The sequence below is a fragment of the Zymoseptoria tritici genome, chromosome 3, assembly GCF_000219625.1.
Source record: "Zymoseptoria tritici IPO323 chromosome 3, whole genome shotgun sequence".
Classification (NCBI taxonomy): domain Eukaryota; kingdom Fungi; phylum Ascomycota; class Dothideomycetes; order Mycosphaerellales; family Mycosphaerellaceae; genus Zymoseptoria; species Zymoseptoria tritici.
Window position 1 is genome coordinate 1,803,643 of NC_018216.1, and position 26,769 is coordinate 1,830,411.

The 26,769-nt window shown below is 53.9% G+C and overlaps 13 protein-coding genes across 13 annotated transcripts; 8 read left to right on the forward strand and 5 right to left on the reverse strand.

Annotated features, from left to right (window-relative positions):
* Nucleotides 1-63: 63 nt before the first annotated feature.
* Nucleotides 64-875, forward strand: MYCGRDRAFT_103744 (uncharacterized protein; the record flags this gene model as incomplete). The annotated part of the gene is made up of 3 exons (XM_003853795.1): nt 64-179; nt 237-370; nt 419-875. 3 exons carry the CDS (start codon nt 143-145, stop codon nt 668-670), a joined length of 423 nt encoding a protein of 140 aa, XP_003853843.1.
* MYCGRDRAFT_108629 (uncharacterized protein) lies at nt 857-2,181 on the reverse strand (the record flags this gene model as incomplete). Its single annotated transcript, XM_003854358.1, has 3 exons — nt 857-1,711; nt 1,768-1,922; nt 1,976-2,181. One exon carries the CDS (start codon nt 1,709-1,711, stop codon nt 857-859), a length of 855 nt encoding a protein of 284 aa, XP_003854406.1.
* Nucleotides 2,182-5,078: 2,897 nt separating this feature from the next.
* MYCGRDRAFT_85212 (60S ribosomal protein L43) lies at nt 5,079-5,590 on the reverse strand (the record flags this gene model as incomplete). Its single annotated transcript, XM_003854357.1, has 3 exons — nt 5,079-5,142; nt 5,207-5,371; nt 5,541-5,590. 3 exons carry the CDS (start codon nt 5,588-5,590, stop codon nt 5,079-5,081), a joined length of 279 nt encoding a protein of 92 aa, XP_003854405.1.
* Nucleotides 5,591-5,998: 408 nt separating this feature from the next.
* On the forward strand, nt 5,999-6,918 carry MYCGRDRAFT_56770 (uncharacterized protein; the record flags this gene model as incomplete). Its single annotated transcript, XM_003853796.1, has 2 exons — nt 5,999-6,327; nt 6,388-6,918. Coding segments are annotated over 2 exons (783 nt in total), but the record flags the coding sequence as incomplete, so codon positions are not given.
* A 516-nt stretch (nt 6,919-7,434) lies between these two features.
* Nucleotides 7,435-8,640, reverse strand: MYCGRDRAFT_91738 (uncharacterized protein; the record flags this gene model as incomplete). The annotated part of the gene is made up of 2 exons (XM_003854356.1): nt 7,435-8,262; nt 8,581-8,640. 2 exons carry the CDS (start codon nt 8,638-8,640, stop codon nt 7,435-7,437), a joined length of 888 nt encoding a protein of 295 aa, XP_003854404.1.
* Nucleotides 8,641-9,291: 651 nt separating this feature from the next.
* Nucleotides 9,292-10,157, forward strand: MgEXG10 (putative glucan 1,3-beta-glucosidase, exo-beta-1,3-glucanase; the record flags this gene model as incomplete). Its single annotated transcript, XM_003853797.1, has 2 exons — nt 9,292-9,947; nt 9,998-10,157. The coding sequence occupies 2 exons, from the start codon at nt 9,292-9,294 to the stop codon at nt 10,155-10,157; spliced, it is 816 nt and encodes a 271-aa protein (XP_003853845.1).
* A 930-nt stretch (nt 10,158-11,087) lies between these two features.
* MYCGRDRAFT_91740 (uncharacterized protein) lies at nt 11,088-12,887 on the forward strand (the record flags this gene model as incomplete). Its single annotated transcript, XM_003853798.1, has 1 exon — nt 11,088-12,887. The coding sequence occupies one exon, from the start codon at nt 11,088-11,090 to the stop codon at nt 12,885-12,887; it is 1,800 nt and encodes a 599-aa protein (XP_003853846.1).
* Nucleotides 12,888-13,605: 718 nt separating this feature from the next.
* Nucleotides 13,606-15,393, forward strand: MYCGRDRAFT_91741 (uncharacterized protein; the record flags this gene model as incomplete). The annotated part of the gene is made up of 1 exon (XM_003853799.1): nt 13,606-15,393. One exon carries the CDS (start codon nt 13,606-13,608, stop codon nt 15,391-15,393), a length of 1,788 nt encoding a protein of 595 aa, XP_003853847.1.
* Nucleotides 15,394-15,753: 360 nt separating this feature from the next.
* MYCGRDRAFT_91742 (uncharacterized protein) lies at nt 15,754-16,245 on the reverse strand (the record flags this gene model as incomplete). The annotated part of the gene is made up of 2 exons (XM_003854355.1): nt 15,754-15,821; nt 15,897-16,245. 2 exons carry the CDS (start codon nt 16,243-16,245, stop codon nt 15,754-15,756), a joined length of 417 nt encoding a protein of 138 aa, XP_003854403.1.
* A 2,566-nt stretch (nt 16,246-18,811) lies between these two features.
* On the reverse strand, nt 18,812-19,429 carry MYCGRDRAFT_38493 (uncharacterized protein; the record flags this gene model as incomplete). The annotated part of the gene is made up of 1 exon (XM_003854354.1): nt 18,812-19,429. The coding sequence occupies one exon, from the start codon at nt 19,427-19,429 to the stop codon at nt 18,812-18,814; it is 618 nt and encodes a 205-aa protein (XP_003854402.1).
* A 170-nt stretch (nt 19,430-19,599) lies between these two features.
* MYCGRDRAFT_69875 (uncharacterized protein) lies at nt 19,600-21,397 on the forward strand (the record flags this gene model as incomplete). The annotated part of the gene is made up of 3 exons (XM_003853800.1): nt 19,600-20,280; nt 20,335-20,563; nt 20,615-21,397. 3 exons carry the CDS (start codon nt 19,763-19,765, stop codon nt 21,395-21,397), a joined length of 1,530 nt encoding a protein of 509 aa, XP_003853848.1.
* Nucleotides 21,398-21,758: 361 nt separating this feature from the next.
* Nucleotides 21,759-23,412, forward strand: MYCGRDRAFT_56776 (uncharacterized protein; the record flags this gene model as incomplete). Its single annotated transcript, XM_003853801.1, has 3 exons — nt 21,759-21,855; nt 22,110-22,248; nt 22,303-23,412. Coding segments are annotated over 2 exons (1,155 nt in total), but the record flags the coding sequence as incomplete, so codon positions are not given.
* Nucleotides 23,413-24,071: 659 nt separating this feature from the next.
* MYCGRDRAFT_91745 (uncharacterized protein) lies at nt 24,072-26,168 on the forward strand (the record flags this gene model as incomplete). The annotated part of the gene is made up of 1 exon (XM_003853802.1): nt 24,072-26,168. One exon carries the CDS (start codon nt 24,072-24,074, stop codon nt 26,166-26,168), a length of 2,097 nt encoding a protein of 698 aa, XP_003853850.1.
* Nucleotides 26,169-26,769: the final 601 nt, after the last annotated feature.

Below are 26,769 nucleotides of genomic sequence, written 5' to 3' on the forward strand. Positions count from 1 at the left end.
TCAGCTGAAAGTGTACTTGCAATCAACACAGACATCCATTAGCATGAGATAAAATCGTATCACGCAAGCGCAATGCTTACCACGTTCAAATTGCTCCCGGCCTGAACGTACATCGCGTCCTAACTCTCAAACGCTCGCACCGATGGACTCCTCCCTTCGCAGCACCGAAGCACTGAAATGTATCAAGTCACGCCCATATCATCGAAGCACATGCGCTGACACTCTTTCACTCGAAGCCAGAATCGATGCTTTACAAGTGACTCTCACTCGCCGCTTCGAAACTCTGGTCAACCTCGCCGCCGTCCAGCGCAATGATCGCACTGTGACCGCCGTGACGGAGTACTCCATGAAAGCTGAGACTGCAGGATTGGTACGGAAGCCGGACCACTCGTTCTTGACGAAGTGCTGACGTTCCTAGATCCGCGCCGCAGAAGAGGTCCAGACCCTCATCCGTCAATTGCAGGAGATGTGGCTGTTTGGACGATTGAATGCGCTGGAGGGGAAGAAGGAGAGGGAGGAGGTTGATGGGACGGCGAGGGAGGTGGCTGAGTTGGTAAGGAAGTTGACTGGTGCGAAGAGTTTAGATGGAGAGAAAGCGGTGAAGAGGGAGGGTGGAAGTGTGGATGGCGATCATGATGGCGAGGCAATGGAGCTGGAGCTGGAAGCGTAGATCTGGTTCGGTCTTGGAAACAGTCTTCCGAGCCTGTGAAGTTGAGAGCGAAAGTCCAGGGCGCCGAAGGTCTGCTATCAGTACGCGCGCCGGGTCTGCTTGCGTTGAACTGCATTGAATCATTGCAAATCGAGCGTGCGGACTTGAATGGAAGTTTGCAAAGCACAACGATTGTCATAATACATTCTACAGCTTCGAACTCATTTCAGCAGCAGCACCAACGCTCTCCCTCACCAGCTTCAGCACATCATTCGCGCTTCCAACACTGTTCTGGTACCCACCTCCAGCATGACCATAAGCATGCACGACCTTTCTCCCGCCGACTACCTCCCTCTCCACCCTCGGTCCCCCTTCCCTCCCTGGTCGCAGTCCACACTGCACGCTGATGACCTCAAACCCTCCGTCCTCACCCGTCAGAAGCTCCGGAACCATCCACGCACATCTCTGTAAGATCCTCTCCGTGACCTTCTCATCTGGCTCCTTACTCCAGTTACCCTTCTCCTTCGACCCGCCCAGAATCGTCATGCCACTACCCGGCCTGACAATGCAATACGAAGTCAAGCCTGTCCCCAGTTCGCCTTCGTGAAACCACGTCCGCGTGGCGTCGGCTTCGCCTTTGACGAGCACCGTTTGGCCACGAATCGGAAACATGCTCGTATCGCCGCAGAGCTTGATCGCCCCAAGACCGGTCGCGTTGACAAACACATCGACTTTACCACGGTTGATGGCGTTGCTGATTCCCTCCGCATACGCCAGGGCTTTGCCGAAGCCGCCGTCCGTCGGAAGTGGACTCTGGAAGATCACGGCGCCAGCTGCTCGAGCGCGTTCTTGCAGGTAGAGCAGATACTTCGGAACGTTGATGGAGAAGGCTCGACAGGCGGCTCCGTGCTTGATCTTAGGGCCGTCGGCTGGGGTTCGCAGGTTGATGGAGCGAATTGGCTCGTGGAGAATAGATATTTGCTTGAAGTCTTGGACGTAAGGTGCCCACCAGAGCTCCTCGGTGACTTTCTTCTGATCCCAGAACTCGAGGGAGTCCACCATCTGTGAAGTATATGAGCCTGTGGTCCAAAAGACGATGGCCTTGAGGAAGACGATACCTTCAACCCAGTTGGCGAGTCGACATCTCGCCCTCCATTCGCCAATCGTTCCTGGCTCAGGAGCTTCGTCCATGCTTCAAGAGTCTGGACGTCCCAATCGCATTGAACTGGTTCGTTGACCGTGGCATGTGTTCGCCAGTGTGCTCCTGCCCTGTCTCCGTTCGTCAGACGAAGCCTTCCATTTTATCAAATATGACTTGTAGCCTACCAAGGCGAAGTATATTCGATACTCATGTCCCCGGGTACATGGGCCGCGATGACGGTCACCACGTAGCCTGCCTCGGCCAGGGTCACGGCGCTGGTCAATCCAGTTACTCCGGCACCGAGGACGACGATGTGACTTTTGGTCGCCATGATATCGCGGCACTCTGGACGAAGGAAAAAAAAGGCTTCTTGATGCCGCCGAAGTCTCGAGTCTGCTCGAAGTTGTGTATGAATAGAACTGGTCTCAGGAAAGTCGACCATTAAGAGGGTAAGCAAAGTCCACGCCCTGCCCCACTTTGGACATGTAAGGCAGCTAGTTGCACAATCCTCGTCCAGAAACCGACGGTCAACAGGTATTGCCTGTAGTGACAATGCGGAAGCGTTGCTTGGATGGTGTCATTAATTCCGAGACTCTGCTCGAGCTACTATTGGGTATCTATGAAAGCCGTCTGGGCTTCGTTGCTCATCATTTCGTGTTGCACGTCGACAGAAGTCGTTCCTCAAGACGCCGTCGAGGCGCAAAATCGGATCTTCGTCAATTATCATCAGGTCCCGAAGAGATTGGGGACAGTGCGCCGATGGCCTTCTGCACCTCATCATTCGCCACGCCCTGCCATTTCTCCCTCTGTTCCTGATCTGCCAATGCCGACGCGTCTCGCACCAGATCGTACAGTCTTCGGGAAACGCTCTTATTGATATCGGTGTACTGATCTTTTGTGATTTCCTTGTCGCGGTAGCGGGTGCCCAGCGCGAGCTTGACCATCCGCTGTAGCTCTTCTTTGGCCGAATAGGACATGTTACGCGACGGCGATTGCGAGGATGCACGGTCCTCCGGTGCGCTTTCGTACTGGTCCTGCGGGTCGCTGTGACCACGGCGTCGACGTCCGCGACGGTGCAAGCCTTCTGGATGTCTAGCATATTCGCCATTACCAGTGGGCGAGAATGGTGAAAAAGTGGCCGCCAAGGGGGACGTCACAGGTAATACTGTTGATGACAGTGGAGGCGATAAAGGTCGTTGTGGTGGAGGTGTGGTCGCATGCGGTGTACCACAGTCGGAGGATGCTGGCGAGCGTGCAGGTGACGAGTTGTGAGGAGAAACGTGGCCATATGCTTGATCAGAAGTAGCTGGCGAGGCCGCAGTTATGGGCTTGTTCTCGACTTCGCGAAGCAGGGAGGACAAGAAGGTAGGTTCAACTCTTCGAGCGGCAGCAGCATTGGACGACTCCGGCTGGCCAGGAGCAGTGGGTGGGCGTCTTAATCTTGGCTTCTTCAGCTGCGGCTGTTCTGTATTGTCGCCATCTTGCGGCGATGCTGGTGATTCAGTAGCTCTGCGTTTGCGTCGTTGTGCGGCAGGAGGAGCGTCGTGCGACTCGCGTGCCTTGTCGAAAGCGTTCCAGGCACGAATTTCTTCCTGAGACTCCGGCGCTGGCTGTGGTTCGGAGCTTGAATTGAGGCGACCTTGCGCAATGCCTCTTAGTCGTTGTGTCGCACCTTGATTGTTGCTTGCCACCTCGAATCGCCGCTGCCATCGTTGGAACTCCCGACGCTGTTCCTCTGTTCGCTGCTCTATAACTTCCTCATCGAAGGGGAAGTCCAAATCGAGGTCAAGCCTTTGAGCTACCTCCTGCCACACGCGAGCCCACACCGCATCATTGTTACGACGGCGGCGTGGCGGCGCACGAGATCGAGCCACGCCGGCACCATTTCGCGCACGAGGGCGTCGATTAACCGCGGAAGCCATTCCGGGGAGATCGGCATCGTTCTCCATGTCGACAAGGCAAGTCTCGCAATACCATACCTCGGGCGCATCGTCAAACCCCGCGCAAAATATGTGGACAGTGCGATCGCATCCATCGCAGTACATCGCGCTGTGGCCATCGTCTGAGACTCCGCATACGACACACGGCTCCCAGGCCTCGACGGCGAACAACTCGTCGTCGACGATCATTCCCGGATCAATTTCCGCCTCTTGAGCTTTGTCGCGAACAGGATAGCTGTCCACAACTGGTCCGCCGACCGTACGGCTGATTTCGACCATGTTGAATGTCGTGCGACATATTGGGCAGCTGTTGGCTCGTTCGACCCACGGTTTTAGACAGGAGTTGTGTAAGTCGTGCTTGCATGGTAGGAGGTGCGCGATTGCTTCGTCGTCGGTTTGGATACTGCGGGATAACGAGTCAGCATATTCATTAAACAGTCTCATACTGGAGGCTTCCAGAAGCTGTGCAGCCAAGTGCAGAGCTGGGAACAACCTCACCTTCCAAGCTTATTCGGCGAACATATAAGTGTTCAAACCGTCCAAGAAGGAGGTCGGATACCATGACGGTAGCGGTTGAGGAGCCATTGAGGCCTCCAGTATGAATGGTTACCGCCATGTACGGCGACGGCGAGAAATGGGGGTCGGTTCAGTTGTGGTACCTTTGCGCGTTCGAATCGGTGGAATCCTTGGCATCGCTGCCCTTGCTCGCGTCATCTGCGGCGGCTGTCAAAGGCGGCGGATCCTCGACAAAGGTGGAGCGAAGGTCACCGAGGCACACAATGCATGTGTCGGCCATGCCAGTCGTGAGAAGTTGTTGAGCTGTGGGAAATGTTGTGAATGGTCAACATGAGGTATAATGGTTCTGATCTCAAGAAGTGTAGGAAAGAGGGAAGAGTGGAAGGTCGAGCTTAAATGGCGGACACGGGAGCTAGTGGCCGCATCACGTGTCGCGCTTTCCGGCTTTTGGCGACGAAACACATCAGCGGGTGATCGAACGTGGAGGCTGAAGCTGGAGTTAAGAGTCAATACCATTGTGACCGGTCGTCATGCGTGGGTCGCGAAGAATCGTGACTTGCTGCCTCGCCTAGGTGTCCCGATGGAAATCATCACGTATATGCTCATCATTTCTGCCCGATGACTTCGAAGACTGACCAGTGATGATAGGACCTCGAAGCGAACGGCGGAGAATACGTAGGCTGCCCGAGGGCTGAGATGTGGAATCGTGTTGTCGTTTGCGAGACTTTTATTCGTTGACTTCGCTAGCAATCCGGCCTCATCTCTTCACATGTCGAGAGTGCGAGTCCTTGTAACTCCGTAGAAGCCTCCCAAATTCCCTGATACCGCCATCTTAAACCTCAGCAATCTCGCGCAGACGTCGGATGGTTGATCGTGTGGCAGCGGCCGCGGGTGTCCTGCATTGCAAGTATGGTTAGTCTGCCGTGTCCATGGCCGTCTCTTCTTCAGGTGAGTACGCACGACACAACGTATGCTCCTCCGGCGATGGTCTTGTGGCATGATTTGCAGTCCCAGATACCGGTCGCGTTGCGCTTGACGGAGACCTTGCCGCAGAATGTGCATGTGTAGCGGGCGTGCTGGGAGATTTCGATCTTCTTGACCTGCTTGCGGAGCGAGGCACCGTAACTGTGTATCCACTGTCAGAACTTTTGTTCCAATGCATTTCCGTCGCCTTGAGCATCAGCTTCTCCCAGTCGTGCGTGCCCTCGACATGTGGTGGGGTGCGTCGGATGAGAGAGCTGATGTCCTTGCTCGGGTGCTCGCTGCCATTTCGTGGGAGTTCGGGCATGCATACCGGGTACCGTATTTTCCGGTGATTCCGACCTTCTTTGTGCGCTTCGTCATTTTGTCGGTGTTGTGTGGGTTGACAGAGACGGAGATGGAGTGCAAAGTCGAGTGTCGCGGTCGATCGGAAGGTGTAATTCTCGTGCGCCAAGCATTCGCGGCAAGAGCGATTTAGCGATCCACCTTGCCCCCGGAGTTAAGCCGGGAAATTCACTTCTGGCGAACCTCACTCGACTTTCAGAAGTCAACCAGGAGTACTGGGTACTCTTCACTCCGACAGAAGGACTACGGGACGCATATTGGTTACATCCATCGAGCGCGCTCTCCACAACCGAAGCATGTGATTCTACACAGTATCGCAGCATACTAGCTGCAGGATTTCTAGCACAAACCACCGCGAACATGCTCAACATAGGCCGCAAGAAGAATGGCCGACGTGGGATACTGCGATTTCGCATTCCCATCTTCCGAGTCTTCTACAGCTTGACATATACCATCCTATACCTCATCACACTGGTGTTTCTGGCCATCACTCCGGTGTCGATGATATGGTCCACGATCGACCAGCGGACCTTACAGTACACCTTCATGATTGGAGGCACATCTGTGTTGACACTGATCATCGCCATCTTCATATACAGCAGCCGGCTATACACCAATCGATCTGTCCTTTCAGCCGTCGGCAAGCCTTATGTCCCGATCGAGGACGGAGAAGTGAGCAACATGGTCCGCAGGATGATTGTCAAGCAATTGAAAAGAAGTGCTGTGATTGCATGGGAAGGCAGGCCGAGGGATCTGTACGGGGAGATACTGCGCGCCGAACAGGAGGGATTGCTTCCAGCTGAAAGCGGAGAAAGCACGCGAGAGGAGTACACTGTGGGATCGGTCATTCGAGTCGATCCACAGAACCCGCCATGGGGCGACATACAACATGCTGGATGGTCGTCTCCGAGCCACAACAGCAACAACAAGTACCCTGGGGTCCAATTCGCCGAAGTCGTTGCAGAACTGCCGAATCTGATCGAAGCACGGGCTGTGTCTCTCGCGCCATCTGACCCGAATGTTACGCCTGTGCATGGAGCCATACAGCCTGCCGATGCCGTCGTGGTGGAGTTACTGCAGCGGCCAGCGAATATGGCGATGCGCGAGTATCTCCTCCAGCTGTCGTACCTCGGCTTGATACAGCCACCGCAGCTCGGTCATAAATTTCTATCACTGTATGAGAGTGCACGCTTTTCTGGCCAGCCAACCACGACCGAAGAGTTCAACGATTTGATGACTGCTTTCGCCGCTCTCCTCTCTGGAATGGAGTCATTGGATAAACGTATCGTCGAGGAGATTCGGATTCAGAATGGTGACAAGAACAGCGACCATGATGACTATCCTTCGATTCCGGAAAAGCAGAAATCTGTGGCAGTCTCGCCCACACCATACTCTCCAGCATCGAGTCTGATCAGCCCTGTTACGGCTCGCGAGGATCGCTCGCGGGCCGCAACGCCCTATCTGCAGGCCATGGAGAGCGAGGAGAGCATGCGGTCCGTCATTCATAATTCTCCAGACCTGATTGATGTATCCGTGTCGCCACCGAGGAGTGACATGGCGTCGCTGCATGGTGGACAGACTCCAAGCGAAGCGAGCTTACATAGCGATGCCGGGAGCGTTGTGAGACATCGTCCCGATGACTTTGATAGCTGAGAATGATCATGAGTACATTAAATTTCATGGAGTGCGCCTTGGCTTGTCGTGATTGTATTGCAATACTCTAGGCCTTGTTGTAGCCAACCAGTACTGCAGTCGCCATTGATAGAAGACGTGATTCATATGCACCGTTGATGTAGAAGTGCCGCCCCTTTCTCTGGCCACCGTGGTCTTCATGAGACCGCCCGCAGCGGACCTCCAGGCGATCAGACGTTCTGCGCCACAGGAGCTGCCTCTAAGCGCTCCTCTGGTATCGAAAACGTCACCTTTCTGTCCTTTTGCGACTGTCTCTCCTTCCGCTCTGGCACCACCACAGGTCCTGGTACCACAGGCTCTGGCGCCACAGGCTCTGTCACAGCAGGCATCCCCATCTCGGGCACATCGCTCTTCCCCAGGGAGAAGTTATGCAAGCATCTGATGCAGCTGAGCTCCTTTGTTGTTGGACAGATTTCGACCAGGCAGTCACAATTTGGGCACGCCTGTAGCCTCCCATCGGCCTTCATTTTCCACTTCAGCAGGTCGCTCATCTCGTCTTCCCGACCATGGTCCGCCCGTTTCTCCTGAAATTCCTCGCACGTCAATCCTTCATGCCACGGCCGATCACACTTCGTACATGAATAGGAATGGCAGGTGTGGCAGCACATCTTGTCGGATGGTGGTGGTGCATCTTCGCCCTTGGAAGGAGGAGGTGGATGTCGCTGTCCTTGGGACTCGCAGGCGGGGTTCAGGCAGTACTTCCATTCCGGATTCGAGCTCCGAGAAATGCGCGTGTGGATGTATCGATAGCGGTTGTAGTCTTCCTTGTTGGATCCCAGCATTAATTCGGCGTTTCCAACCAACACCATGCCGCATGTTCTTGTCGGACATCGGACTTGAGGTTGGTATTTCCCATTCACGGACGCCTTGAACCATCGGCGCACACAGGAGGTGCATATCTCGACTTCATGCTCGCACGCAGTTGTTGGAGTGATACGTGGGAACTCTGTCCGGGCACTTGTCTTGAGGCATGCTGCGCACTTCTTTGCCGTCCCGCTCTGCGCTCTCGTGAGCATTGTATGGCCGATGGTAGATTATTTCGAGAAATCTGTCGTGCGCAATGGCAGGTGTCAAGAAGTCGTGTCTTGAATGTTTCGGGGTGTTTGTTCTGGCATCATGTCGAGATGTTTGTGAGTGCGAGAGACGGCGGTCTTTTCCACTTCCACCGCGGGCGCCTGCCTGATGCGGGACAATCGATAAGAAACAGGAGCTGAGGCGCAACAATAGGAGAAAACATGCACGCGGCATAAGCGCCATATGACCATCGCTGCTGATACTGGGCACATTGAAGACAATTGCATCTGCTGACGACTTACCTCCGCATAAGACTTGCTCGATGCAACCGCTATGCCTACACAGCTTGCACCATTCGCCATGATGTCTCGTCCACACGAGGAGACTCACTCCTTGTATTCCACAGATCCGGTATCTCACGATAACCAAGAGTCTTCCCTGGGATACTCTCCTCGCTTTCCAAAATCCATGTTCCAGCACCCCGCTGATGATTCCTCCTTCTCCCCTTCTCCATGTTGCTTCTTATCCAGCTCTTTGCATTGCTCTTCGCGCGTCGGCCTGACACCGCATTCGCTGCGTGAACATGGCCCTTGGTTGGAGAGAGGACGTGAAGGTTTGATCGAGGAAATCCGTGCTCCGCCAAGAAGAGGAGAGGAGTCGACTCGCTTCGGCTGCCGCACATCGACTGACGCCTTCTGACTTCCGACATTCGAAGACCACATCGGCGAGAACTCGCGGCCTCGAGGTTCGAGACACCCTACGACGCAAGAGATGTGCACTGTCGCTGCCAAGTTGCAAGCATGGCCCAGATCGGCGGCAGGGAACGTGTCGAGCAAGGCTCACTTACCGTACCCTCATCTTGACTACCTATAAATGGACCACAACAAAACTGCTGAGTATTTCCTTCGCCGTTGCACATTTGACATCTTCCATACTCTGCGATTCTATTTTTTCCCTATCAGCTTCCGTTATCAAATCCTATTCAATCGGAGAAAACCAGCTCCTTCTTGACGATGCGTTTCTCCGCTGTCATCACCGCTTTGGCGGCCTCTGCTCCTTTGACCACAGCGTTCTACCGAGGTTTCAACATGGCAGGCAACAATGAAGACGGCTCCTGCAAGACCACAGCTCAATGGACTGAAGCATTCAATAAATTGAAGGGCTTGCCGCAACCTATCACGTCCGTACGACTTTTTGCTTCGAGCGACTGCAACACACTCGACAATGCTGTACCCGCGGCATTGAACACTGGAACCAAACTCTTGGTCGGTCTCTGGACTCAGAATGAAGACCACTTCACTGCCGAGAAGCACGCTCTCGAGTCGAACATCAAGGCACACGGCTCGGACTGGATCTTGGCCTGCGCAGCCGGCAGCGAGGACATCTACCGTGGCGGCTTGGACATCAACAGGCTTGCTGAACAGATCTATGATGTCCGCGGGATGATCAGGGCGCTGGGAAGCAACGCTCCGGTCGGACATGTCGATACCTGGAACGCTTGGGTGAACCCAGGAACCGATGTTGTCACCAAAGCATGCGATTTTGTTGGAATGGATGCCTATCCTTACTGGCAAGGCGCCAGGATTGAGGACGCTCACGACGTCTTCATGAAGACCTTGAAAGACACTAGGGATCATGTGAACAGCGTCAAGAATGGTATCCCGGTTTGGTGAGGATATCGAACATGTGCACGCAGAGCGCCGCTGACAGGATTTAAAGGGTGACCGAAACTGGTTGGCCTGTCTCCGGACCCAACTTTGGAGCCTCTGTCGCTTCCAAGACCAATGCCCAGAAGTTTTGGAGAGGCACGGGATGCAAGCTCTTTAACCAAGGTCAGAGCTTTCGTGTTGCCATATACATTGTCTTCAGACTGACCTGATTCCAGTGGACGTATTTTGGTACAGTTATCAGGATTACAACGCAAGTCCGTCATTCGGCATCTTTGACAAGAATGGCAAGGCCAACTACGACCTCTCCCCTTGCTGAGCTTGATCCGACAATCGCATCTGGGGCAAGTGCAACAAATTCTCTCCCAGTTCATGATGATGTACCCTGGAGACGGCGTATGGAGACAGACTGGAGGCGAAATCGTGCTTTTGTCGTGGTAATAATTGGCAAGACTCCATGCGATCAATCTATTTTCTATTCGTCCAGCACTTTCAGCATTTGCAACTTTACGTGAGGATGATAGATGCTACAAGACGATTGAATGAGGGAGATCGTTCGAGTAAGTCATTTGCGCAAATGTTTGAGCCGGCATACCAACATATACAGTACAGCTAATAACCTGGGCAGGTCACTGACTTACCAAGGGACATGCACCGCTACCAAGACGTACAGAAGCCTTACCTGTACCGCCGTACAAGCCGGCATGCCAGCGAACGTCTTGGCCTGCTAACGTGGACATTTATTATTCCCAGACAACTATTCAAGCCGGCGAGCCAGCTGCCAGCGTCCTTTCGCGGTCATCGAGATACTCTTAGACGCTTGTCCTCATACATGCATGGCTAGTGAGGCGGACAAGCATCCCATGTAGGTGGCATGAGTAAGTGGAGTGCGGTCTGCGCTGCGCCCAGCACCCAGACTTGTTCGCCAAGCTTTCCAACCCAGTTCTTTTCACGTGAAAAGGGGTCGAATCAAAGTCGCAAGTGAATGCAACCGGGAAGTCCCATCCGCGCTAGCAGCAACCGATCTTTTTGCACTTCGACCTTCCGCCGGTTACCGTCTTCTTCCTCTCCTTCGACAACCTCGAGTCGCCGCGCACATCAATCCGCACTCGACGTTCCGCATGCGCTTGCCCATATTCAAGATGGCAAACCCAAGCGCACCGGGCGCGGCTCAGCCTGAAGCCAGCGCAGTGTCTCCCTGTTACTTCTTCGACAAGCTTTCGCCCGAGACTCGCTGTCTGATCTATGAGTACGTCTTCGGTCCCGAGAAGTACGTTCAGCGCCTTTTCCAGGACGATGAAATGGAGATGCTCAACCATTCGGGCGATCTCCTGTTCGCAGACTATCACGACGACGAAAACAACGACGACAAGAACAGCGACAGCGAAGATGAAGAAGAAGAAGAGCCATACAAACAATACAATGTTCTGCACACTGATATTCTCGAGGTCAACAAGACCGCCTTCGCCGAAGGACTCGACACCTTCTACAAAGTCAAAATCGTCCGCGCTTCATTCGCCGAGTTCAACCGCTTGATGCGTCTCAAGAAACATAGCGACCTCGTGCGCAACGTCGAGATTGTGGAACGTGGTTACGGTGGCATGCACGGCTCGCCTATGGCTTTGGAGACAGTGCAAGACGCACAGTTCCTTCCTCGGCTGATGAGCTGCACTATTCTGCTGGATCGTCTGAGCCCATTTGGAAACGATCCTGTCACGGCCCGCAGATATGCTCGTTTATGTCGACTTGGAGAAGTGGTCTGTACTGGTATCGGAACGTACACATTCACCGGCAGATATAGCAAGGTCCAGGCAGTCTACAGCCACATCGCAAAGCTTTGGCCGAATGTTGCTCGCACGCCGACAGGATTCGATGCGCTGGAAAATGTCCGCACGATTCTCAAAGCGTGGAATATTCTCCCTCGCAGTCCGTATGTATGGGGTCACGAAGCTCAGCTCGTGCCGTGGGCGAGCCACACCTCCCTCCGCTTGTTCATCGGCCTGGTGCAGCGCTGCTTGGACCTGACGACTCCGACATCCAACGGATCACATCCTCGATGTAGCAGGAAAGAAGATAAGCAGCTCACATCCTTCACCGCAAGTCTCGAACCCAATCTGCGCGACAAAGTTCTCAATGGACTCGTAAAGCCGTTGAGTAGATTGGGGCCCGGCGACAACCCGCAGCTAATGGAAGATTTCACCGAATGGCTTGCTGTCAACATGCGCAACTATTGGGTGTGGCATGATCCGGACGAAGCTGATCGCGAAAAGCCCCAGTGGGTCGAGCTTGGAGAATCATCCAAGGGGGCAGAAATTTCGAAATCGCAGCGAGCCTTCGAAGCGCTCCACATCTACGACCCAGTTTTCGAAGACAATACCAAGATCTGCCTCTCGATGGCGAGGGAGCAAATGCAGTCCTATCCCAAAATCCGAGGTCTGGTCGGCCAAGACTTCATCTGGGAGGCAAGCAAGGCACCTCTGCAGCAGGTCTACTTCCTTTGCATGGCTGTCGAATGGCTGAAATTTCCTCACGGCACTCGTTCGCTTGATGGTATCGAGCTCCATGACTGGAGTTTAGGACTTCTTCGCAAATATCTGGAGTCCGCTGGAGTCTCACAGAACTCAGATCTCCACAAGTCCAACCTGAGCTTCTTGCGCGCACACTTCGACTACGCAATGGCTATCTCTTCGCAACGCAAGCAATATCTGCAGAAGCTTCGAGAGCATGGCAGTTCCGGGCAAGCCGTTCAGCAACCCTTGGTGGAGGATACGAGTGTGCAGTACAATGCTACGCAAGGTGCGACTGGTCAAAATGAGCATGAAGCAGGCGACGACCCAATGAACGTCGATGAAGCCGAGGAGGACAAGTTTGAAGGACTCATCTACGAGCCGTTCGCTCGAGAGTTGGGTCAGCTGATTCGTGAGGCACAAGCACTGGGCTAGATGTCACTCTCGCACGGAGATCGTCGGGGTTGGAAGTGAGGGAATGACAGGATGTGGCAGAAACGGACTTGAATGGCAAGATTCGACGCTTGGATGAGGCTGACAGGACGTTCGATATTATGATTGAATGCTGATAGGCCCAAAATGATGCATTGCGATTGCCGGAGCGTAACACTGGTTTTCGTAGCAGCCATGAAAATTCACTGTCTGTTGACAGAACGCAATGAAAGACTGGACCATCAAGGGTATATGTGCTCGGATGGTACTACCTGCACAATGTTGTGTCTGCCTGTGTAGAAGAGCGATGGACCGGTGCAAACAGCTTCGTACAGGTGCGTACTAGACAGCGCTGATGCTACAAGTTACGACATGGCACGATTGAGAGGTGTCCCAAGTGCGGCTAGCAAATTTTTCCAGAAGACCTCTTATTTGGGAGATCTTCAGCAAGACTCGAAGGAACACCGCGGTGTTCTCCGCTCCGCCGTCACATCATTCATGTCCAAGACGTTCACGTGAAAAGGGGGTGAGCGCGACACTTGACAAGTGAATGCAGCTAGTAACAAAGAAATCTTTCCCTGGGTCGTGTGATTTAGCAAAAAAACCGGATCTAGCATGACCTTTCGCATTCTATTGTTTTTCTGCCAACTTCTTCTGTCCCACAAACCCTCTGACGGCACTCGAGGCAAACGCCATTACGAATCCCTGTAGACAATCAAAGATGGCAGGTCCCAGCGCACACAGTACGCCTGAGCCTGGCGCAATGTCCGAGTGCTATTTTCTCGACAGGTTGTCGCCCGAGATTCGTTGCTCGATCTACGAGTACGTCTTTGGTCCTACCAAGCACGTTCAACGACTGCCGGAAAGGCGAGAGGGACTCGACGATGTCGGACCCCCCATCTACGACCGCTACTGGAACCGGCAAGGTGAGAATTCCCTCATATCTACTGGCATTCTCGCCGTCAGCGAATTCGTTCACGCAGAAGCGCTCGATACACTCTACAAATCCAAGGTCATTCGCACTACTTTCGACGGCTTCAATAGCCTCATGTATCTCGAAGGCCATGGGGATCTTGTGCGCAACGTGGAGATCAAAGACTGCGACCGATCTACCAACTGGCGAGGCGACCGTGATGTCCTTATCGAGGCGGTGCAGGATGCGCAGTTTCTGCCTCAGCTGAAGACCTTCACCATTATGACCGAATACCTGAGACCTCACTGGGAGGCCGTCGCAACACCTCGTCTGTTTGCTCGAGCAGTCGGATTGGGAGAAGTCGTATGCACCGGAATTGGCAGATACAGAGTGGCGGGTCGATACAACAAGGTCACCTTTGCCAACACTCAGATCTGCCAATTATGGCGCAAGGTGGTCGATACTCCTGAAGACTACGATGCGTACGCCGAAGTCAAGAGCATCATCGCAGAGTGGAACATCGACGGAGACGAGGAAGAAATCATCGCCTGGGCAAGCCACAGCTCTTTTCGCCTGTGGATTGCCCTGATACAACGCTGCTTGAATCGGAGATTTCGCTTTGCAGCAGGATTACCGTTCCAGGGATCTGAGGAGCAAGGGAAGCTGCTCAGTACGTTTCAACGCTGCTCGGAGGCTGCCATTGACCACGAGGTGATGGATCGCCTCACGGAACCCTTGTGTCACTTGGAGGAACAGAACAACCCGCTCCATATGGAGGGCTTCACGGAATGGCTTGTCCGCGGTATGGGATACTTTCAGCGGTCCACTGCGGATGCCGACGGAAGCCCTCGCGCGCCCGAGCAAATTCGATGGGCTGAACTCGGAAATGGTTCAGATGGAGCAGAAGTGGCACAATGGCAGAAAGCTCATGCGGAGTCTCATTTTTCGAATCCAATTCTGGGGGGTGGGAGGTGGGACTGGGACTGGAATATTGACGAATTGAGACGAACTTGGCAAAGGTCTGATAAGATTCCCGGCCTGTTCGGCGGGAGCGGCGAAGACATCATCGCAGACGTTACGGAGCATGATCTGCAGCGAGTCTTGCACCTCTGCCTCGCAGTACGCTGGGTTGATCCGACGCCGTATGAGAGCCCTATGTGGGAATCTGTCGATGCAGCCAGCTCTGATGTGCAGATGTTGTGGTTGCTTCGCAAGTATCTCACGTTCGCCGAGATTCCCCAGGAGTCGGGCCTCCACACTGCTTCACTCCAGATTCTACGCAACACATTCGCATTCGCGATGAGTACTTTCTCATCGCGAAACCAGTACATATATCAAATGCGGGAGGTCACAGGGCTTCAGAGTCGCCACCAGGGATCCACTCAGGACGATGAAGTGCTGCATGGTATACCTGCTCATTCCGAAATTGAGCAGGATGCCGGCACGACGGGTAACGACACTGTGGAAGGCGATGAGGATGGAGAACCGAAGGAGGACGAAGATGATGGGTGGGAACGTGTAATCTTCGTGCCTTTCGCTCGCGAGCTCCCGCAGTTGATTCGGGAGGCGCAGGCCCTGTTCGAGAGTATTGGTTGAGCACGAAGGCTTCCGGGGACGTCAAGGCGCATGGGAGGAATGTATTGGCGCCATTAGTTGTTAGACGAGGAAGGATCTGAAGTTTGTGAATTGAGAACGGCTTCAGAAGCGCCGTGATCGGTGGTGACATGCGTGGTGAAGTACTCATCATAGTCCGCTGACATAGCGGGTGCATGTCCAGTGATATAGCTGACGGCATTAAGACCAACGAATGTCGGCAGCGTACAAACCGAGATTCTGCATGGCTTTATGTGAGTGATCCATAGGTCACGAAATAAGAAACAGCCTTACTTGACTTTTCAAATGACTTACCGGTGACTGTAAAGCTGCGAGCCAACTAATGAGATACTGACCCGTAAATCAGGTTGCGGCATTGGCATGACACTTCCGCTGCTCCTTGCGCGTCCTTTTGCCCACATCCGTCCCATCTATTCCAACTCCATATTGTTGGGCTTACTTATGGGTCGCCGTTTCCCTGTCAACAAAGTAGTATGTCGACGCACCGAGCTCTCTCCATGCAGCGCTCGGTGAGACCTTTCGTCGTGGCTCAGGTTTGCGGCTCAAGTATTGCTCCAGATCTGGCTTCGTCGAGTAGTCCACATCGGGAGGCGTTGAGCCAGGACTCAGGGGCTGAGTGTAGCATGTGGATGTCCGAACTGTTTCGAAGATTGTGGACAACGGTCGAGCCTGTGTCCTTGCCCCTAGCGACGATGATAGCTTTGTGACGCCTGCTTTTCCCTCAGACCGAAGGGGACCATGATCTTTAGCATGACCAGTATGCTTGCCATCGCCGACTTGTTCCTGCTGTGCGCTATGGTCAAGGTCCACCAATTGCTGCATGCTCGGTGTCATCGTGGAGGCGACGAGGTATAGTGTGTTGAATCAGGTTGGCTCGGGTTGAAACGGTGGCTACTTGTGATATCGTGCTGTGGTGTCGCGAGCGCGGAGTTGTTCGATTGTAAGGAAAGCGTTGACGATGTGTGGTACAAAGCCTCTTTTGATGTTGTGTCGTTGCGCTGTATGTCTAGCAGAGATGTGGGCAGAAAATATTGGTCGTCAGGCTCTCTTCAATCAGTCCAAGCCTATTCCGTGAGCTTCATTGTCCGGTCGAGCAATCTCGCAATTCTTTGTCATCGAACAAGGCATCGGTGAATGCAATATCCAGCTTTGTCTTTGAGTCCGTCCAAGAATAGCTGAGCCAGACCATACCGACCGACTATGAACACTGGATCGCCACACCCGACCTGCGAGCAGGACTGCAGAATCAGTCATGGATAACATATTCGAGAAGGCGCCGAGAGCTGGTCTCCACGCACACACGATGCAGGGATACTTGTGTGGGCACTACATCATGATCAGGAACAACGCTGGCGTTGCAGCAAACAGGCTGACGGCCAGACGCATGCCCAATCCGAGCGAAGGCGACATAACAGACCTCGTCATGGTCGCTGGTCCTTGCAACGCAGAGGTGTGCGAACGCGGCGTTGAGGTGCGGGCCAGCACGGGGAGGATTTTACAGCTGATGATGGAGGCCGAGGATCATCTAGGATCCGCGATGGTGGAATACTTCGAAGCAATGGCATTGTGAGTGTTTCCAGCCTCAGCTTGATATCTGAAGAGTACTGATGCAACCTTTGCAGCTACCTCTCCATTCCTCTCAATGTGAGAGCAAGACTGGAAGATGCTGAAGGATGTGCGCCGGCGCACAAACAATTCTCACACAAGGCTGTCGACTGGCAGGTAGATCCCGTGTTTGCGGATCGAAGAGAAGCTATCCGTATTATCTGTGCGGCCAAGTCCGAGCTAGACGAAGTTCTTGATTGTGAGAAGATTAAAGGGGTCATGGGGTCAATTTACAAAGCCCTCTTCTTATCCTTCAGAATGTACGCCGTGAATAGAAGGGTATTTGACAGCTTCCGGGAGATGGTCGAATTGCAAGAGAGACTCGAAATGGAGGCGGATGACGCTCTAGCGAAAGAGAATCGTAAGCAGATCAAGCGGTTCCGGACGGCGAAAGAGAAGAGAGAAGGCATCAAGTCGAGACTGAGGAACGCCAGCCCTGAGACGAATGATGAAGCGGCGGCACGGCTCAAGCGCGTCAAGGCCGAGAGGAGGTCGATTAAGATGGAGAGGCAGAGACGGAAGGACCGTAAAAAGAGGGAGCTGCAGTTGGCATCGGGAACATGGATGTCGAGGGCGGATTTGAACCCGAGAAAGCTGTCGTTGTTGGTGTAGTGTTCTCTTCCTCGATAGTCTCTGCAATGATATGCCAATGCCCTACCCAAACGGGCAGGAACGAAATTCGATGAGGGTCAACGTCAAGAACTTCGTTTGTACGACCCCTCGTTTCATGTTTTTAGGCTGTTGTCGTCGTAAAATTCTCAAATTCCAGACGAAGCTTTGTCTCCAGACCTGAAATTCCCGAAAGAAGACAATTCAGGACAGACCCGTTCTAATTCGAAGGATCCCAGGGCATTGATCGGACGTGAGAAGTTCAGCCAAGTGCTCCATCTTGAACAACTCCTTCGACCAATCTTCCGCGCAATCGCACCATCCTTCCAATGGCTTCCCAAGCACTGGCCTCGCGACTCAAGCGCAAACAACAAGGTGCACGGCGCTTCCAAGTCCAAGTACTCCGTGACTTGAGCCCTCCCACAGTCTCCACGCCGACCATGCCGTCGGGGTCGAACACAGACCCACCAGACGCACCCCCGCCACAAGAGAGAATCGACGAATATCGACAGAGCGACTTCACGCAAACTCCGTCGCTGTCGTCCGACCGTCGCAGTCTGCAAGATCCTCCTGGCCCACGAATGAGCGGCCGAGATCTGGCTCGAGCATACCTGCGCAAACGTGGGGAGCGCATGGTCGGAAAGTTCGCGCTCTTACGCGCCGAGAATGCAAAGCAGGCTCAAAAGATTGACCAGCTCCAGCGTGACCTCGCAGCGTCCGAGCACATCGTCACGGAGAGAGACCGTTGTATCGAGAAGCTGCGCATGGAAATTAATCTTCTCGGAGGCGTGGCGAGCGGTCGATGGAGAGAACGGCAAGAGTTGCGATCAAAGCTGACCGAGACCATGGTCAAGCAAGCAGACGCTCAGTCTGAGGCAGATCAACTGCGAGCTCGGCTTGCAGCGAATGACAAGAAGATGCGGGAGATGCAGAAAGAGCTGGATGAGCTTGCAGCAGCCCTCAAAGCTAGCAAACAGTGACCGGCAAAGACCTTTGGCAGGCGTCGCGTCTTTGTGCGACGTTGGAGAGGAAGCTCGAGGGAAGGTTCGTGGGAGGTCAGGAGGGAAAGTTCGACGCGGGAGCCGGCCATCAGAGTTTGAACCACGGCCCATAATTGCCTGGAGGCATTGGAGATAGAAATCTCCCAGTGAAGAATCGAAGATCCCAACCTGTTGTACCCCATGTCTCATACCATCTCTTCCTCTCTAATCTTTGCAGCTTCATTCCTTCTCACAAGGATCTCACAGTCCCGCAACTCAGACTCCCACTCCGCCCACTTTTCACCCATCTGCAGCACTCCCTTCTCATGCCACGTAGCCACAACACGCATGCTTCTCAATCTCAACTCCGCGACCTCTTGTGCTTGCTGATATTGCTTGGCCTCGATTCTGTCGATTCGTGGCTGAAGGGCGATGAGCTTGGATAATGCCGCAGGATCCGGGATCGCGCTGTTCTCGCTCAGTGTTGCGAGCTGCGTCGCCGTCGATCTGTAGAGTTGCTCGTGAGCGAGAACTAGCTGGGCGAGGCCGGCGGGTGACAGCGTGTTGGGAACCTCATGAGGATCACTGGGGTGAAAGAGCTCGGGATGTTGTTTGTGGAGCTGGAGTAGGTCTGCTATTGCGTACGACTTGGATGCAAGTATTTTGAGTTGTCGCTCGAGGTTTCGTAGTCTGGACGCAGCAGAGGTGGTCGTGTGGTTGCTATCCTGCTCGTGGGACTCTCCTTCAGTGAGGAAAGCGATGTGTCTCAGTCTCTCCTCCAGCAACGCCAAAGTGTCGGCCGCGGTGTCTTGAGTGACAGCCATGTTCCTGACATTTGTGAGATGGAACTCGACGTGGAGGTGTTGTCGATTGATGGCCCCCAAATGAAGCGACAGGGCACGCGGGCAATGACGGAACCCTTGCCGAGCCTCACCTCACTCCACGAATGCCAAAGTCGCATTCACCTCATAATCGACCACACGTTATCGCCTAATACCACGACCGCTTCTTCCCCTCCGACCACTCATTCCTGGATCGCGGCGAGCAGCATATTCCACCTTCCTACAGTCGCTCTCCAGCGACGCCTCCAACCTCGATGGTGTGACAAAGGACACGCGAAATACGAATCTTTCTTGGGTCTTTCACGATACCGCAGCATGGCCCAGCAATACGCATCTATCGCTAGCGAACATGGCGACTCACGGCCAGCATCAATAGCATCCTCTCAAGGACGTCGTCGGCGACATTCGAAACATGGTGGAATACAAGGGAATGCATCATGGCTCTCCTCCGTGATCAATCTAGTGAACACGATCGTCGGCGCAGGGGTTCTGGCCATGCCGCACGCAATGTCAAACATGGGCATATCACTCGGAGTGATTGTGATTCTATGGGCTGGCCTCACGAGTGGATTTGGATTATACCTACAAACAAGATGCGCGAGATACCTGGACCGAGGCGGGGCGTCGTTCTTTGCGCTGAGCCAGATAACGTATCCCAACGCTGCCGTTCTGTTCGACGCGGCGATTACGATCAAGTGCTTCGGTGTTGCGGTTTCATACCTGATTATCATCGGAGATCTCATGCCTGGAGTGGTCAAGGGGTTTGCGCCGAACATTGGAGAGACAGATGCATTGTATTTGATTGACAGAAGATTCTGGGTTACGGCGTTCATGTGAGCTCAGAGGCTGGAATGAGGACTATGATTCGAGGCACTGACGACGAATAGGCTGGTTGTGATACCCCTTTCGTTCTTGAGGAGACTGGACAGCTTGAAGTACACTTCGGTGGTAGCACTTGTTTCTATTGCTTACTTGGTCGTGCTTGTGGTATATCACTTCCTGGACGGCGACACCATCAGCGAGCGAGGCCACGTTCACTGGATCCGCTGGCAAGGTGCGGTCTCAACGCTATCGAGCTTTCCAGTGATTGTTTTCGCATACACTTGTCACCAAAACGTAAGCCTTCCTCGAACCTTTATTCCCCGCCGTCAGACTAATTCGCTATAGATGTTCTCGATATTGAATGAGATCAAAGACCCGTCACCAGCTCGCACGACGGCCGTAGTCACTGCTTCGATCGGCTCTGCTGCGTCTGTCTACATTCTTGTTGCCATCACAGGATACCTTTCGTTCGGCGACACGGTCATTGGCAACATCATCGCACAATATGTTCCCAGTGTGGCTTCTACTATTGGACGCGCCGCGATTGTGGTTCTCGTCATGTTCAGCTACCCACTACAAGTCCATCCTTGCAGAGCATCTCTTGATGCAGTCACCAAATGGCGGCCTGCAACGCGTCGCAATCAAGAGCTGAGTCCTGCAACATCGTCTCGAGGATCTCCTAGTCGGCACTCTCTGCTCAGCGGAGCAAGCAAGGTCCCCGCGCAACGACCAAAAGACGTCGAGATGTCGGAGCTGCGATTCGCAATCCTGACAACCATCATCATCATCCTATCGTACATTGTCGCGATGACTGTCAGCAGTCTTGACAAAGTTCTCGCATACGTCGGATCCACAGGAAGCACGGCGATTTCGTTCATCCTACCAGGTCTGTTCTACTACAAGATCAGTGCGCCGGACTCCCCTCATCACCAGCGACTACTGAAGGATCAGGACGATGAGGAATACGATGGCGGTGGCGATGAGGACGATGACGGCAGGCGAATCAAGAAGAGGAAATGGCGGAACGACCTTCTGCGGAAGATGAGTCTGGCCATTGCGATTTACGGCTTTGTGGTTATGGTAACGTGCTTGGTTACCAACACATTTTTCCTCGCGGCGGCGCATTGAGATAGAGGCATTTCCATCATGACAGGACTAGACGGGTAGGACACTCATTATTCGCGATACCTGCTCCAACAGGAAGGCAATTGTACAAAGCTTAATGTCTGCAATCTACTCGCATTGAGTGGACACCAGTATCATGAATCGCTCTCAAATGTCAGTGCCGAGCACCTGCCTCACTTTTGATCCATCCGAACCCGTGTCACATGCTAGACAGTCTAGTCCACTTTAGGTAGCTGCCGTGCCGAAGCCGAGGACTGTCGCGAAATCCGGGGTAATGACCGCATCAACAACCAAGGCTCACTTACCGCGCTTTGTTATCGTCGAGCTCTCTTCTGTTCTCATCAACTTCGACGGCTTGTGAGGAGAACAGGACTCATGCGACCGAACTTCAGCTTCTCACCCCTCTGACGTTCCGCCTCCACGAACACAAGCACCTCGATTCCCGCTTAAGCCCTCGAACGGTACGTACACTTCTCCGCTCGATGCTTCCCCGCCAGATACAAGCTACGCGCAAACGAGCACGGCGTTGCTCAGTGCGGTAGTCGGCGGCAAAATGAATGCTCATACGATCCGGGACCGACGCGCATCGGATGAATCGTGGCGTATCGATAGGTCGTGCGGGCGGGGAAGGAGAAGTAGCATGAGAACACAACAAGGATAGCAAAGAGAAGGAGGGGAGCAACGAAGCCATGCTGACAATGGCGTGTGTATACAGTAGAGACTGAAATTTCTCCAGCTTCCACGGGAACCACTATCTTGACTAGTTTCCTCGTTCTCCTGCCGCAGAATACCATACACCAGTTACCGAAATGTCTCAATCAGGCGATGGCAATTTCGCGGTCGACGACAAACTTGTGAGGCTCATCCCGTTCTCATCTGCCCTTGAGCCGTGCTGATAAAGCTCCGAGGATGCCTTCACTTTGTACCATATTGTACAGCAAAAGGCCGGCAAGGAGTCCAGCTTCAATGGCGGTCCAGCTCTACCTGCGCTCGGCCATGCGGTCGCGGGTGGTATAGCGTCAGCGCTGGCCAAGGCCGTGGTTTATCCCATCGACACCGTTACCACGAGACTGCAAGTCCAGAAGCAGTTGAAGGGCGACAAAGAAGCACCGTCTGCTGCGAGTGGCGCTAATCTAGAGTACGCCGGACCTCTTGACGCTGCGGTGAAGATCTACAACAACGAAGGCGGATTGCCGGCGTTCTACACTGGCCTCTCTTCCGATGTGGTCAAGACCATAGTCGACTCCTTCCTCTTCTTCCTGGCATACGGTGCAGCACACGAGCACATGCTCAAGCGCCAGGGCGGCAAGCAACTCACAGTAATGAAGGAGCTGAGTGTCGGTGTCGTGGCTGGAGCGCTATCTAAGGCCGTCACTACACCCATTGGCAATATTGTGACCCGCCAGCAGACTGCGGCTCTTGTTGCGGCTCGGGATCCCACATCTGCGCACGATGGACCCAGTGTACGGGCCATCGCACGCCGCATTCGATCCGAAAAAGGCTTCGCTGGGTTCTGGTCTGGATACAGTGCCCAGCTCGTCCTGACCGTAAATCCTGCCATCACATTTGCTGTTGATAATCTTTTGCGCAAGCTTATCCCTCGGTCGCAACGAGACAGCCCCAGCTCACGAGTGGTCTTTCTTGTGGCCGCAATGTCGAAAGTCATCGCCACGGCCATCACTTATCCCGTGATGCTCGCAAAGGCCAGAGCGCAAGCTACCACAGGCAAAGACTACGCTCGACCGGAAGATCACATCTACAACGCGGATCAAAAGAAGACTCGACTTCAGAAAGCTCTGCGCCGAATCTTGCGTCTGTTTGAAGGCCAGCTGGCGTTGTACCAGTCTCTGCGCAGGATACATCGCACTGAGGGTGTCGCTGGACTGTACTCCGGATTGCAAGGCGAGCTGGTCAAGGGCTTCTTGCAGCATGGCCTGACCATGACGATCAAAGACAACGTCATGAGCGGGGTCATTCAGCTATACTACTTCCTCTTGAAGTTGACGAAGCGCTGGCCGGAGGAGCTGAAGCACCTCAGTCATGAGGCCGGAGAGATGGCGAAGGATGTCGTTCACAGAGGGGAAAACGTCGGTGCGACCGTCGTGGAAGGCGCGAAGGACCTGAGCAAGAAGGTGGTTAGCGAGGATATCAGTCAGAGCGCCGGCACGATCGCGAAAGATGTGCAACAACGAGCCGAGAACATCGGCACCACCATAAAGGAAGGCGTGAAAAACGTGGACGTCAGCCAGGACGCTGGTTCTGTGGCAAAGGATGTGAAGGAGAGAGCAGGAAACGTTGCCGAGACAGTGACAGAGAGTGCGAAGAGCCTTGGTAAGAAGGCTGTCGGCGAAGAGAATTGAGCGGATCGTTCGAGGTCGTGAAGATGCTGGCGATTGCAGAGGCTGCGGGAGGTCACAACACGAAGACCGGATCGATGGCGTTGTATTGCGAGGACGAGCTGTAATATACAACAAATATGGGCTGATACGAGACAATGATAGCTGTTTAAGAGTACTGCCGTCTATTCGTTCTGATGCAGGTTTACTCTGCTATTTAATGTGGTAAATAGCACCGGCAAAAAGTTGAACCGAGCTGAAGTACCTAATTCCGCTTCCAACGCGACAGCTACCACAAATATTTAGTCAGTTCGCGAAACAATTCATCAAGCCGAGACATCATGTCCGACAACGACGAGCGCTCGTGCTCGAGCTCCGAGAGTGATGGCGAAGATGTCACCACCACCGGACTCATCGCCACACGTGCGAAGCGATCCACAGCAGGAAATCTTTACGCGACTTTGCGCCAGAACCTCGACGACGAAGAACTACAGAAGGAACTACTCGCCGAAGAAGAGGAGGACGTCGGAGATTATGAGGGTACAGACAAGGATGACGACGATGATGCAGCGATGGACTCGTCCAGCGACGATGAAGAAGATGCCGGACCGCCAAAGGAGGGGGAGGTGGAGGATCTGGAGGGCGAGAAACAGTTGAAGAAAGCCGAGCGAGAGGCAGCAAGGAAGAAGCGAAAGATGGATGAAGCAAAGATGCGATTGCCCGCATGGCAGAAGAAGAAGAAGGTTAAATTGGCGGACGATGCAAAGACCGACGATGGGAGCGCTCCTAAACCCAAGAAGAAGAGCGAGCGGTCGAATTGGTTGCCCACAGCTGCCGACCTTCCTTCAAGACAGTCGACTCGTACATCGGCGGTCGAGTTCCGGACCCACGTGCATGAGAATCTCAAGCTGTCGAATGTGAGATCCGAGAATCAGAAGAAGGTCATGGCGAACCATATCCAGAAATCCAAGGCGAACAAGCGTGCGGATCTGACGCAGGAAGAACGGTTTGCCAAGGCTGCGAGGATCGAGAAAGAGACCGCGAGGGAATTTGGGAGATGGGAACGAGAAGAAGCTGAGAGACAACGCATACGAGAGGAGCAATTGGCGGCGAAGCGAAGGCGCACTATCGAGGGACCGGTGATTAGGTTCTGGAGCGGGAGTGTTATCTGGGAGGGCGATAAGATCAAAGTCAAGCGTGTACATCAAAATGGGAAGGTGGAGGAGGTGAAGGAGGAAGAAGAGGCCAAACTTGCGAAGGCCGCGACTGAGATGAATGGGAAGGACGAAGAGAAAGGAAACCGAAAGGACGAAGACGGAGATATCGCAATGGTCAACCCTGAACTGGATAAGCACGGTAACGCTGGGGAGACGGATAATACTGCTGTAAAAGCACCAGTCGCTATCGCCGATTCGAAGCCTCCAATGCCCGAAGGCGACGCTGCAGAGTCGAAGCCAGAGCTGGCGTCGACGACGACGACGGACGCAGCGACAGCTGATGTTAGGTCCCCTCTTCCCGCAGAGCAACCTCAACAGGCTTCAGCAGCATTACAGCCGCCAGATGCCAATCAGCCTCAGGCATCGTGGCTGGACGGGATTCATGCATACGCCGCTCAGTCAGAATCGACGACTCCATCGTCCCAGCTACAGGTTACGGCCCCGTCACAGCCTGATAGTGTGAATGTATATCTACCGAGCGCGCCGTCCGTCACAACGGGACTTTCATCGGCACAACATACACCCTTCACACCTCAGAATGCTCTGGAATCTAATCAAACAGGGCAGATGACCTCTCAAAACCACCAGGGCTGGCCGAGCGTTCCGCTGCAACCGACATTCCAGCAGTTCCAACTTTCGCAGCAACCAACCGCTCCCCCGCCACCTCCTGAGCCTCTTCTCCGCGAACACGCCCAACGCTCCCTTCTCATCCTTTCCCAATTCCCGTCCCTCGCACCACCAACCACAAGCCGCGGCAAATCCGGTCCCAAAGTTAAAGAAACGCCCCTCGACTCGACACCTCTATCAGAGACACTGATTCCCGGCTCACATCCTCCGTTCAACCCCGAGGATGCTCGATATCTTCTCACCAAACTCCGCAAGAAGGCCACTGTCGTGGACACCCGCACTGGTGAACTATCTCAGCTTCCTCCAGCTCCGCCTAAGGCTGTCTGTGCGTTGACGTCTTGGCCTGCGAAGTTCAAGGATCCGAGGACTGGGCTACCGTATGCGGATTTGCCGACGTACAAGATGATCAAACGGATGTTGGCGGGTGGATGTGCTTGGAGTGGTACGCTGGGCGCGTGGGTTGGGCCCAGGTATGGTGAGATGGGGAGGCCGGCGAAGGGTGTACCGCATGGCTTTGGTGAGGCCAGACCGCGTGTCGTGACAATGGCTGAGGGTGGTACAGATGACGGGTTGAAGATGGAGGTTGACGGCTGATAAAACGATGTTCGAGATGGACGTGGTGACGTAGAAAAGTCCTGGGTGGAATTGGCTGAATGTTCGCCAAAAGAATTTGATACCCTGCGAACGACTTGTCATGCCCTCAGTATATGTGTGTGTATCTTGCGCGATTATCTGAGCATATTACGTGCGTTCGAGGACTGAATGTGAGGTTTGCCGAATTGCAGGGCGGCGTATGAGATTCATTCACTGCAGAAAGCCGCTAGTCCCAAAATCGCAGTCTAGTGGTCTAGCGCACCTTCCTAAAACGCAGGCAATACAGCTACGAACTGCAAGGTACCCATATAGGGCTGAGTTCACCAGTCATCATCTTGCTGACATCGATGCAAATCATTTTCAGTGAAGTGTCTGGTCCGTTTAGCTTGTGATCGAACTTCAGGCAGGTGACGAAATCACAGTGTCGCGTTCGAGGTTGTGGTAGTCAAGCACATGGACATCGTGCGATGCCCATCGGATGCACCCAGCCGTATATACATGTGACTCTAGATTGGTGAAACTCTAGGGGATGTGCCCGCTTACGGAACCGGTGTGGTGGCATCAAACCTCAGCTTAAGTCGTTGTCATCGTCGTGCGGCGG